Source organism: Opisthorchis viverrini (genome assembly GCF_000715545.1).
Source record: "Opisthorchis viverrini unplaced genomic scaffold opera_v5_1, whole genome shotgun sequence".
Classification (NCBI taxonomy): Eukaryota; Metazoa; Platyhelminthes; class Trematoda; order Opisthorchiida; family Opisthorchiidae; genus Opisthorchis; species Opisthorchis viverrini.
In genome coordinates this window covers 1,918,673-1,932,118 of record NW_008751657.1, presented here as the reverse complement: position 1 = coordinate 1,932,118, position 13,446 = coordinate 1,918,673, and the positions used below count along the sequence as shown (strand labels likewise).

General features: G+C 44.2%; 1 protein-coding gene across 1 annotated transcript; it reads left to right on the top strand.

Moving 5' to 3' along the window:
- Window positions 1–2,498: 2,498 nt before the first annotated feature.
- T265_00026 (hypothetical protein) lies at window positions 2,499–11,240 on the top strand (the record flags this gene model as incomplete). The annotated part of the gene is made up of 5 exons (XM_009163683.1): window positions 2,499–2,553; window positions 10,231–10,517; window positions 10,553–10,834; window positions 10,886–10,933; window positions 10,983–11,240. 5 exons carry the CDS (start codon window positions 2,523–2,525, stop codon window positions 11,238–11,240), a joined length of 906 nt encoding a protein of 301 aa, XP_009161947.1.
- Between the last annotated feature and the right edge of the window lie 2,206 nt (window positions 11,241–13,446).

Sequence of the window (13,446 nt, the reverse complement as noted above, 5' to 3'; positions counted from 1 at the left end):
AAAGCTTTTCACCACGCAGATCGCCAATGGCTGTGTCATTTGGAATATGTACTGACATACAGGGTGTAATTATTGTTCGTGTAGTTCTAAGGTAACTTCCAAATCCAGCTTCCAAACCAGCTTTCTCACAAAAATTTTCTACCATCGTAACGGAGACATCGTGCAAAGATATTGACGGTCGTTGGAATGCGAATTCCAAGCTCACAACGGATATCTGGAGCGTTTAAATAACTCCTGACAAAACTACTGTTACATTAAGAGATTTTTAGTTTGAATAAATATCCCCAAGTGCTCAAACATCGTGCCACAGGTTCCTGTATTCAAGTTTGGGTTGCGCATCTAAGGGTCGACGCTATCATTCTGAATTTTGAATTTTCGCTCCCTTTCCGGCGTGTCGTACATTCTATCAAAAATTCGGTGCCCCTGTCGCATTGGTCATTTGCACTTTGTCTGTTCTAACGAATTCGTCGTTCTCTCAAAATGGATATGTTTGACGATGATCCCGCAAAATTTTGCCTTTAGTTGAGGCAATAGGTTCTCTCCTCCAAATTTCCGGCCTTTTCTTTGCAATGTGATTAATTGGGCTTATGTCACAGATGGGGATTTGTGCGCACGTTCTCAACCCACGTGCAGCTGTTGATCGTAACCGTCCAGTAACTGTATGGCCTGTCAATAGTAACGGTGGTGGCTATCTCGCTCGGGCTATGAAGCTGGTATTAGGGGGTTGTATTTGGTGTATGATATAAGTGGGAATATACCAAGATGAAAATTAATGATAAATAGGGCCGGAGAAAAAAGTTTTCCTCCCCTTTTATTGGTTAAAGTACAAGCGGACACTGAGTACCTTGCCAGGTCTAGTTGTTCACTTCGTGACCTGTTCTCTTGGGTCGTTCGTGAGAGCAATCCAGCCGCGTAATACCTTCCGTTAGATTGATACCGTGTCGTCTGCAAGGAAACTACCAAGCTTTGCGGACTGATGAGCATAATTGCAACTAGTGAATGCACCAAAAATAGCAGCATTCCAATAAATTGTTTATTGAATTATTAATATTTTTACGCCTGCTCGAGCTATCCTAGGATGCAGAGCAAACGACAAAAGCTAATGGGATGATAAAGTACGATGTGTTCAGACGGTTAAACAAAAGCAGAAGTCTGGCGGCCCCTCGACTAGGATCCGAATGCATTTGATATTAACTACAGTTCCTGGCGTGTGGCCAGTAGAAGAGAAATATCAGTTGCTGAGCAATGGCAGTGGTAAATATGGCGAGATTGGCAGTGTCCCATAGGGTGTAATGTGTGTTAGGCCCGGAATTTGGCAGTTATATTGAGGTAATGTGAGTAAACTTTCGATAGTCGCGGTTGATCGGTGGTCCCACTTCTGGTAATGGAGAAACGATACAAAGGATGTCAGTGGAGAATCTTATGTTTCGCATTTCACAATGTAGAGCTATGCTGCCAGTGAGCACAACCTTAATACGCACACTCTAACATCAAGCAACTAACCAGAATATTGGACATGCTTACAGGAGTCTTCTAAATATAGTGGGAATGTCAATAATGGCTATCAAAGGCGAAAACTATTATCGGGGCTCGAAGATGCATGATTCGGCCTCCATCTGATCAAGCGTTAGAAACAAGGCCAAGCTTAGTTACATAAGTGACGCTTCGTCATATTTTACGTCCATGAGTGCAGTATGGGCTCTAGCGGATCCCGTAAATTATTAAAACTGCAGAACTATCTGCAACTTTAACTCGCAGTGAGGGATATGAATTTAACCGCAAGCCGCGATATCTTATGAGAGGTATGTATATTGTTGCCTATTTAAAGTAACTAATCACTTTGAACTTTAATTCACCTAGCCAAACCATCTGTGAAGAGAATTTGCGAAAAATCATCGGACAGATATTCTTAACTATGAATCCCGAGAACACCGTTGTGTTCGCGAAATCGAGCCCATTCACCGAATAGAGAGCACAGGGCAGTGGGCACTGGATTAGAATAGATGAGCCAAAAGTGGTCTTTCCATATGTCACCCTGAAGGCACTCGGAAGCCGCCTTTGTCCCACACGGTGAGGATGGAGCGGAAAGCGTTACGAAGCGGTATGCCAATAATGCCTCATTTGCCTAGTTGTATTTGAGTACGTCGCTCCTTACGTCGAAAAATTTTGCGCAAATTCCTTACGGACTATTGTAACCTCTCATGGTATCTGGTACCAACTCACGGTTTGTTTGCGCAGGGGTCGGCCGACAACTATTTCGCCATAGGCCAGCAAATCGCTTTCATTTGTTATTTATTTCAGTCTGCGTACTGGCAAGTTTGCTGCCACTTTGAGGCCATAAAAAGAGGTATCTCAACATTTTGCGGCCTCTTCTTCGAAGAACCGAAGCAAGCTCGACCTGGTTGCATTGGAAACCACCGCTATCCCGTACATCAATCTGTGGATATTCGAGAAGACTTTTTGGTGACCTGATCTTTCGGCGGACTTTCTGAGTTGAATCGCGTCTCAAGGTCACATGACGCATGCTTGCCCCTCAAAGTCATTCAGGATTTTGTAAGTGAATTGTGAATCGTCTGGGGCCACTGTTCCTGATTAGTTTTAGGTATTTGAATCCAGTAAAAATCGATCTGGTGCATACCCAACAAGCGGCGTCCAATTGATGGATATCAGGGCTGCATGAATGCATTGATTTTACTTATTAAACTGACTCTGTTTCACGTCACTAGTGATAATAATTTCTTGTTTTATCGCTGTTTGGTGCCATTTTCAACTTGGTTAACCTGTGGAATCGAGAGATACATCGTGCTGGCTATTATCGTGAAGACATTTTAACTGTAAGGTGAACCTGACGTGTAGACTGATGACCCTGCCCGATAGTATTCTAAAGAAGTCTTGGAGGTACACAGAGTTAACCACGGTTAATTCAGATCCTAAGCAAGTGATGGTTCAGGACATTGTCGTTATCATTGATAGTATGATGTTAGTGTTCAACACTGATGCCTCCCTGCCGTAGGACCATAATTTATTTGTGAAGAACTGTGAAGAAATGAATAACAGTAGACAGGGATGAGACCTAGTACTAGTTTGCTACAACCATTCTGAGGTGCTTACACCCTCAGACACGCACTCAAACAATCTTGATAGAAGCTGACACAAAGAACGCCGTTTGCATCGATTAGCAGATATATCTTGCAGCGTCTCCAACCAGGCGCAGTGGAGGTCACCCCTCTCCCACCCTGGAAGGCGAATCGCGGCAACATCACAAACAAACGTTTCCCTATCTCTATCTGCCAGACGAACGTTGGCCACCTCTCTGCTTCCACCACTCCTCACTGTCAGCATCCTCATCGACAGCATGACATAAGTGTTCAACACCAGTGCTTCACTTCTCATTGTCTTCGGCAAGGGATGCTTCGGCATGCTTAATAAGTGGCCTAACCGACGCAGTTTCTGGTTTTGAACACATTCTCCAGTGGAATTCTCCGTTGTACAACAAAAAACTCACTGCCACTGGCCCGTTACGAATTCTCCAACATCAACCCACACGAACTATAAAGAACAAATCTTTCAGCTTTAGCACCCTTCCGGTGCCTAACTGTCGTGCCACCAGAAGGAAGCACGAGGGCTGGGATGCTGTCAGGTCACTCAAGCCAAGACAGGGTAAGTCATGGGATAAAGGTCGGGTTCGAACCACGGACCTTCCCGCCAGCAAATTCGCGCTCTAACCACACCCATCCCCCACGAACTATGGTCTTGAGACAATGATTGTGGAACGCCTGAAGACGTCTCACTTCCGCTGCTCAGACAGGCCATGTCTCAGCCATACGAAACAGCCCCCACTTTGTAGCCTGATACACACATCCCTTGAGATTCAGGGATATACCGCTTTAACGCCGTATGTATCTCAAATTAGCAAACGCGACGCGAGAGTTGCAGATTCTTTCATTTGCTTCATCTACCACACTACATTTTGAACTAATACGGCTTCCAAGAGAGGTAAAATGCTCCGCAACTTCCAGTACTTCCAGTGTGCAGCGACTGCATGTCCACGAGCATGACCTTAGACTTTGTGGCTACCGAAGGACAGGGTGACTTTGGTCAGTTCATCCAAAAATGCCTGCAGTTTCTCTTCGAAAACGTGAAAGATGTCGTTAGCATATTCCAAATCCACAAAGTTTACGTCACAAGCTATTTCAACGCCGGTGTTTTGAAGACCTTTCGGCTCGTTATCTCATTGGTCACGAAATTGAATAGAAATGGAGAGACTGGACACCCCTTTATGTATGGAAGCTTCTAGAGAGCTATCTGTATATTGTCAAATATCCAGGACAGGTAAGGAGGTTTCCACTAGATGGACAGATGTGGATGTTTTCGCTGGCTAATACAAATGGATGGAAGGAAGCTCCGATGAATACTGACCGTAGTAGTAGCAGTATTGTGAAAAACGCTACGTTCTTATTATATGATAGTGTCCTCAGGTTGTCAGTTAATATTGCGGGGTGTTCTTGTCAGTGGAAAGTACAGTTTTGCTTTAATTGGAATTAAGGATGGTTTGGTAAGAAGACCTATTCTCACCCTAAGCATAACAGCAGTGGTTTAGGGTGGGTCTGGAAATACGGAATGAATCGATATGTTGGCTTCCTCAAAAAGCAAACCATTCTTCCTGGGCGTATACACTGTGAAGTGCGTCGTGTCAAGACAAAGATATCCAAAGGACAGGCCTGGAAAGTTTACTGATGAAGAATGAGAAATGTTTGCCTAACCCATAAATAGGCTTAGATCGGTGGTGGAATAACAAAGTGAAATGAACGCCTTGATGGATTAATGGAGGTTTGGTTTAAAATACAGGGTAAGTTCTTCCAGGGTAATCACTTGCTTCACTTCAGTTTAATTTGTATCTTAGTAACGAATGTCCTCTTGTAAATTGTTCAATGTAAAATCCTGTTTTGTGTGTGTTCAACTCCACATGAACGGAGCTACCAGCGACATTTATCCATAGCCATTTATTATGTCGCGCTTATACTGCGGATGTCGGTGCACCGCACGTTCATTAAAACTTCTAATGCTACTAATAAATTCCAGTGTTCGACGCTGACGGGATATGATAAGCTGTTTCATTAGGCCTTTTACTAGGCCTTACAACAACTGCCTGAAATCTAATCTGAAAAAATACCGCCGTTTGGAGAATAAAATGAAAATTTAAGATCCAAAAAATAGATGAAATCTCAGTGAAGAATTTCATCAATGTCACTGTCATCATTGACAGAAGCAATGATACTTCGGCGACCCACAACAGTGTACATTTATCTGACTAAAGCCTTATAATGGAGGGGAAAAAATGGCATGACAGTGCAGTTTTTGGTGAAAAATAATCAAAATTCGATAAGCAGTCATGCAGCAACACACACTTTCAAGCAGATGTTGATGAATGTACGAGTCCTTTGCTAGTTTGCTTAGTTCGGACCGCAGTGCGGAACACAGTTGAATCAGCTATTCGGACGCCAACTGTGTTGATAGCTACTAAAAAATATGCGAAATTAGTCACTAAACTTATGGGTGCCCCTCAGTGATCTTGTCGCCTTGGTGACCTTTCCGTGCACTAATCATCACCATCATCATCGACAACATGACATGCATGCATGCACTAAGCTGACGAGTCAATCGATAGGCTTGGTTTTGGACATCATCTAAAGGTCAGAGGGTTCCTCCTTCCTGAATGACATTTTAGCTTTACGTACCTGAAAAATCACTAGGCTTAGGAAGTTAATGAGTGAAATAAAACCTATCATATTGGTTAGAAAGCTTAACAATGCTCAAGATGTCGTCGCCTAGAGCAAAGATTTTAAAGCAATGCAACCTACCCGGTGTCTCACCCTGAACGTGATGGTAGTCAGTGATTGCTTGTGCCTAGTCGTCATCCATTAGACCATATCTCAGGAAGTAGTGGTACTGGGAATAGTGCAGTGGTGCTGTCTGTTAAAGAATGGATCCTTCAGGTAATGGCATGGGGTGGCAGCACGAATCTGTAAGGTAATAGGTGTCATGCATCTTTACTTGCAAAGAGCAGCCGTGCACAATTACTCCAATCCAACTGCTTAAGACAGGTTGCAGCCCGAACAACGGAATTCCAAAAAGATTGGCGTACGAGGTGTCGTCAGACAATTTTCGATGTGCCTATGGCAACAACACGTTTCACCAGAAGAGTTCAAGAAGCTTAATTACACACGTAAGGCACCACATCAGCCATTGTGGTGCTCGATCCCTGCTGGTGTTCATTCACTGTCGAAATTGGTCCAAGAACATCAAGTAAAATGGGTGATGGGGATGGGCCAGTGGCTTTTGAAATCAGGTGGTGTGCCTTGTTTAGGAATTGGAAAACGGCCGGCGTAGCCTGAGGAAAAACGCCGATTTGAGCGGTCTCACTCACTTACCGGGTGTGAAACAGGTGTTTCGTGAATGGTAATTCGTGATAAAGGTTGACGCAAATTCAATAAGGGCAAATGAGTTGGTTCCGCTCCACAAACGGGTGCGGATTGAGGAAAAAGATAAAAACTCGAGCTTGATTCCCTTCCTTCTCAAAAAGCTGGGATTCCGGACACACGAATGGATGGAATTAGGAGTAACGAGTTGTGACTGGCTTCGCTTGTCAAACTTACAAAGGTCAACTAGTTGGAGTGTCTTTTTGTAGCGAATTTTTCCCTGCTTTAATATGTCACAGACTGACAGTTATAATGTGCGACAGTATGGCCAGCGCGTGTGGGGTATCCGCTGACGTTGCAAAATGTCTTTCGTTATCACCAGCGGGCATATCTTATTAGCCTTTTTGGGCTTGCCCGCTCCCCTGGCGGATTGGCTCAGAGGAAACACTCGCGAATTTCCCAGCAAATACAAGTGTTTTCCGAAAGGCGATACACATGAGTGTTTGTTAGAAAATTAGCACACATCACCTCAGTCAGCGTCAGAGTATTGTCACGATGTGTAGCTAGAGGTCTTCCGAGTCAAAAGTGGGTGACAAGAATTAGTAAGACGATCTGAGGAGCCTAAAGGGACAGACATGACTGACGACGTGTCAGAAATGGATCGAGTGTCTGGAATATCACCTCATGGGCCAGGGACTCCGGTTGGACAAGCTAAGTTTAGGAGTTGTCGAGAGAAAGGAACTCCGTTCAACGGTCTGCAGGATGCTCGCGAAGAAAAAAACATGGTAGAATGTGAAGTTGGCGAGAATGTAAACGTCCGCACGGTGATTGCACTGAAGTATATGTTCACAATTGACCGGCTGAATAAAAAAGAAGGGGTGTGCAATCGATAAAAACTGAAAATAGTTGCTGAATCGGGAGGATTTAAATGTGGTCCAAAACGGCTGAAAATTAGGGATGTAAGGGATCATGGACAAACGAGGAAGCGTGTATGAAGGCGTTTCCAACCCAAACGATTTGATATTCACAGGTGACCGGAGGAAACAAGGTCACCCGATATGCTTAATATGACCAAAGGCTCATTGACTGTAGTCTCGGCTACCGGTGCCCAGTAACACACGACCGATCTTTGATTTTTCGCGCTACTCCATCACCCTACCAATTAGGCTCTTTAGCCAACGGCACCGATGGTTCTGGAATGTCCCGTTTGCTTTGTTAAAGGCTCTTCCGGAAAGCCAAGCCCTTCATGTTGTTCGGGTGGGTGGCAGCGTTGCGTATAGGAGCATAATGTAGTGGACCTACTCCCAAACAGACTCTTCTAAGTAGCTCAGTAGTCTAGGTCCGAATTTACTGGCCGGATGGTCCGTGATTCGAACCCAACCTCAGCTTCTCGACTGCTGCTGTCTAGCCTTAGGCACCTCGGTAGTATCTCAACCCTCGTGTTTCTTTTGGGTGGCATTGCAGCTAGGCACATAAAGGGTGTTACTGCTGAACGATTATTATTATTACTAATGTTATTGTCAATATTAATTTCCCACCGATCACTAGAACAGCATCTTTACCACTTTGTCGTGAGATTTTATCTTATAACATTTTTGCGCCACTAGTAAAGTCAACTCCAGCAATGGAATGTTCCAAGAAATGTATTTTCTCTTAAAAACTACTGCCATTGTGGTTTCCCACGTTCATTTTCTAGAGCTTAAAATAGAACTTGTTAGAATGCCAACCTAATGTACTACATCCCAGTGAGGCCACCTCTTTAGTTGGTGCTGACGACTACGACCACGGTTGACAACAAAACGCCAGTGACAGCCGAATTGAAGTACGTAGTATAACTGGGCACTGTCCTTGGTTCTCCCAGTCGTCGGTTTATCCTAACTCCTCTGTTTGCACTTTGCCCCTGGTAGACCATTTTTGATCATTTGATACATTTTCGTTATGGGTGCGAAATATTTACAGAGCCTCCGAACTTCATAGAGATGGCCAACCCTTAACCTGGCAGAGGGATGTAAAATAGATTACGAAACGTTTGGGTGCTGTCGGCGCGACTTGCCTTCCAGGATGGGGGACGCGTGATCTCCATTGCGCCTGGTTGGAGACGCTGCAAGATATATCTGCTAATCGATGCCAATGGCGTTCTTGTTGTCAGTTTCTATCCAGATTGCCTGAGTGTCTGGAAGTGTAGGCACCTCGGAATGATTGCATTAAGATAACACTAAGTCCCTTCCCTCTCCATCTTCATTATTTTCTTCACACTAAGGCTTTCAAATAAATCATGGGTGTACCGCAGGGAAGCATCAGGGTTGAACGCTTACCTCATGTTGTTAATGATGATGATGGTGAAAGCTTATAGAGGAGCTTCGATAGGTGTACCCCATATTTTGTGACTTAGAGCTCTGCTGTTCATGTATCCTATTTGTTTTGATTGGCTGAGGTCTACTAGCACCAGTATCGGTGCATGGATGCTCTACATGGAGTGAATACGTTACCGAATCGATGCGATTACGTCCAAAGTACGGATGCAGTTCACCATTTCAGGTTGGTCAGGTCAGTGGTGAGTGGCGCGTTGGTTGCCCTTCCCACTTAAGTGTCATTTACTCAATCGCCTGCCGTCCTCACGCCATCGGCCACCATACTGCTCACCGAATGCACTCGGGTTGCTTTGCCCATATCACTAGTCCTGGATCTGAAGAGCTCAGCAGTGACACGAATAAACGTCAAAACCAAGCCATAAGAATAGCAGAGATTATGTATGGCCGATGACCTCAGTGTTACGTTGGAACCTAGATAGTGGTGACCGGCTAGTCCAATACAGATTAAGGTCTATGGTTTTTTGGCCAATTTGCTGCAAATCACCAGTTTACGAGTAGCTTAGTTTACAATACGGAAGACTGCTGGTGTGTACTTCTGAACAAAATTGTTTTGCAAAGTGTGCATCTCATCGTTTTTTCTATGCAGTTTTTGCACAGTAAGTCGTTTTGTTGCACGTCAACTAATGGGATTGCCACTAGAATTAATGAAGTCTTTGGACTCTGAATTTGGAGTATTTGACTGTAGTCTTCTGGTGTTTGAGCTTTGCTGGTGGGTTTTCCGTTTATCCGGTCAGCAGCCAGCCTCTAATTTTCATTTCCAAAACAGGCAGTTTATTTGATATAGTCAGTAAACCCCAGAGTTCAAAAGAAGTATTTTTTCGGTAGGCTGAAATAAACTATTATCAATTCAGCAACTCAAGTCAGTGCAAATTGGTCTTATTTCCATTAAGTGTTCAACTCCTCTCCGGATGGCTTCGGGTTTGAAATTATCCTTAGATTTACAAAGTGCACGGCACGGTTGACTCCTGATAAGAATGAAGTCCATGACTTTCGAATCTATGAAAACCAAGATTTACTGTAAACTTTAATTGTTTGGTAGCAATATGTGCGTAAAAATTGTTTTTGGTTGCAGCTATAAACGATATCTTTGGGAAAATCCTGTACATTCTCTCTGTAACTAAGAGTTTAACTTCATGTCAGCTAACCACGTGAGCTGGTCTCTAAAGGATTCCTGTATCGACGCAATGTAAGGAACTTGTGTGACGGCTCCACAAGAGCTTTGCAATAGAAGTACATCTGTTAATCACGTAGCTGATCACATATCCGTTGTTGTCGGCTCATTCTGTTGAGACTGACGTCGTTCAGTATGTCTAGATATTCTTACACAGAATTAATCACCCTCATTTCGTGACTCGGCCCTAGTTTGAGTGTGATATCGGTAGTCTTATCGTCACGAAATCGCAGGTGTTTTTAATTTACTTCACACGCTCTTCTTCCAGATAAAACGACCATCACCAAATGCTTTCTAGCCTTCAGTGTACTCGCTTCCCTCGTCCTGCGTATGCCGTTCGCAAAGTATCGGGATTGGTTTGTCTACAATCTGGATGATATATTTGAAAATGGCTCCGTAAGCCTAAAGTTTTCCACTCAGTCAACTACCTTTCAGCTTTGGCGGTTGTTCCTTTGCAAACTGGCTTTTTTGAATACCAAAGATCTCATCTGTGGCGGACTGCTACTCTATTACTTTCGCATCTTTGAGCGTCGCTATGGTCCACGAAAATTCCTGGTAGATTCTGTTGTTCATGGTTGCTTTCTAACCAGTTTCGTCATAGTCCTACCTGTTTTATTGTGCAACGACAACCACGGTCTGTGAACTGTCGCTGGCAGCGGCGCTTCGGAGATGGCACTTTGAATTTCACATTCTCCCGTCAGGCCCGTACGTCGCTTCATCCTTGGCGCCATAATCTGTTCTTTTCCCATAGATACAATGTGATTTTCCCCTTTTTTATACCTTATTTTCTCGATATCCCTTGGTTCCCTATTGCCCATGTCATAGGCATTCCGATCACTGGAAAATCCTTCCCCTATCTATTTGGACTACAGGTGGGTCTTGAACTTCTCCAGTTTTTCCTAACCGTTGGTGTCTTCCTTTAGATGGCTACCACTTCTCCTGAATCCTTGTTTCTTTGTGTTTGTGGACTGGTAAGTCCTCTCCGCATCAACAATTTATATTACTCCTTTCACCTATTAGTTTACGGGCCTACTGTACGAGAGGAATCTGCTTTCCATACAATCCAGATGGCTCTTTCCCGAACGTGTTGTACAATTTGGCTCTCAGTTTATATGTCCACTTGTTGAAACACCTCCGCCGAAACACTTGAACAAACCGCTTGGGGCCACTTTGGAACTTCAACACCAGGCCGAATTGGACCGGAGGGAGTTACAGTTTTTAGAAGCCAGGCGCGCTGTCATACAGTCATTTGCTTTGAACGCACATAATCGTTTGTAGTCCATCGCCTCGCCATGCTAGGGAAGTCTACTTCTACTCGAAAACAATATGCATTTAATCCGTGTTTGCCTCGCTCTTTCCCTGAGTGCTTCCTACTCGCACTTCACCTGTTCGTTCCTACGTAGACTTCCACTGTTCTTGCTTTGCTTGATTTCCTCATCTCTCACTTCACATCACGTGTATGGTCCTTGCTTCGTCTACCCTTTCGTTCCTCCAACCATCCTCAGTACTGTCTTATATTGGTTCAAATATCTGTTGCACCCAGCGATGGACTTTGACTTCGCTAAACCGGAATGATTAGACTTTTTGATTTGACTATAATTTTGCTACTTTTATCGATTGGATCACACCAGCTATCTAATCTTTTGTTCGTTAGTAAAACAGGCTGCATAATTCACAGCAAATGTGTCTTTCACGTTAAGCCCAAATCTGGCTTTTAACTCCAAGAGTGTACATTCGGGCACAATCGATTTTACATTCCAATCGTTTTGGAAACTGATTAAAACCAATTCTGAAACAGCAAGATGCACTGTATCGCGCGAAGCCGTAATCCTACAACAGCGCAAGCGGATAAACCAAGCAGACAATTAATTTCCCGTGTGTGAGACTGCTTCATGGACAGGTTGCCCATATTTATACAGGAAGGCGATTGGGGGCTCCGACCAAACGCTCTGATCCAATAGCCTCCACGCGAGACGGCGGCGCTTGGCGGTAAATGCCAGTGAATTACGTTTTTGAAGAGCGAACCGCTGCAAGTGTTCTGATCCCCAACCTGGGGTGTTAGAAGATTGTTGGTCAGACCTCTAACCACTGGCCAACCAGTGGAAGTGTCGTACGGGCACCCCACAATATACCTCCATGGGTCACGGAGGCACACAGAAAGGCATACCATGGTAGCGTTCAGTCTCTTCGTTACGTTGAAATGCCAGAGGGACTCTGAAAAAAACGCCCTTCCAATTTACCGTAGATTGCGACCTCCCAGCTGGTCTTTGAAGACCACACCATTCGGCCACAATTGACTGATCAGCTCTTTTCGCGATTCTCACAAGCGATCTCCGTTATTGGTCGCTTGCTAACGGGTTTATTGAGTAGCGGCTTCTCAGATGGAAGGCCCTTGCAACGCATGAGGTGTTTTTTCTGAACAGACGGTTTAATGTGATAGCAGTAAGCGACGATTTTGAAATCTCAGTCTGGGTTTTGCCTTTCAGGTTGAGTCGATCTCTGCTGGAAAGTTGAGAAACGTTGCACAGCAATGCGCAGCTCTCAGATCTCTACTGTGATCCTAAGTGCAACTGAATTGCACTGCTAATCAGCCACTCGTGGCCAGACGGCACTAGTCTTCAGGTCACGAGTTCATATCTCCATATAGGTTCGGGATGTGGGAACTGCGGACGATTCCCAACAAGACTGAAACAGCTGTACAAAGCCTCTCATTTTCTCGGCATAGACTGACCTCAGTTGCAAAATGAAATCCCGATTACAGATTCAAGTGCACAACTGTTTAAACTTGTGATTCATGATACGTCTGGTTCCAAATAGTCATTCTGCTCCTCAAATAGAGCTGGCATCTTTTATGGCTAGACAACAATCTAGAAGAACTAAAGAACAAGAGTCTACAAGTTAATGGAGATCAAACATGAATGGTCTGTATTGAAGAGGTCCACTCTCCCTGAAAAGACAGCTGTGTTTCTATCTGATTCCCAAACCAATTTCAAACAACCTTTCTTTGTTTCGCTGTACGATAAATGCGATCACAGTTTCAAGGCTTGTTTGCAATTTTCAACACAGATTACCTCGACAAGCAGTCCGTGAAGGTCTAACACATGTGTAAAAGCCTATACATACAATATGGGCTTTTTAGTACCACGCCAAGCTACTATCATCATTAATTTGAGTCCTTTGCTTTGATGCGGCCTCCACGGGCAAACATCTCGTTAGATTCTGTGTGGGTGAAGCAAGATTACTATGATAACTGACCCCATCGGAGACGTCTGGTTCCGTATAAACAGATAACGATAAGATCGTGGTAGCTGAACGCAACATTCTTGCTCAGCCTTGTTTCATTGGTCTATACCCTTTGGTCCCTGTGTCCCTGCTCGCGCCAGTTCCATGTGCTGACTGGCGGCTGGCACAGAAGATGCGCGAATACTTTAGCTAGCTTAGTGTTTAGTAGTACTTAAACTCATTCATAGAGTTGTCTGTTGTG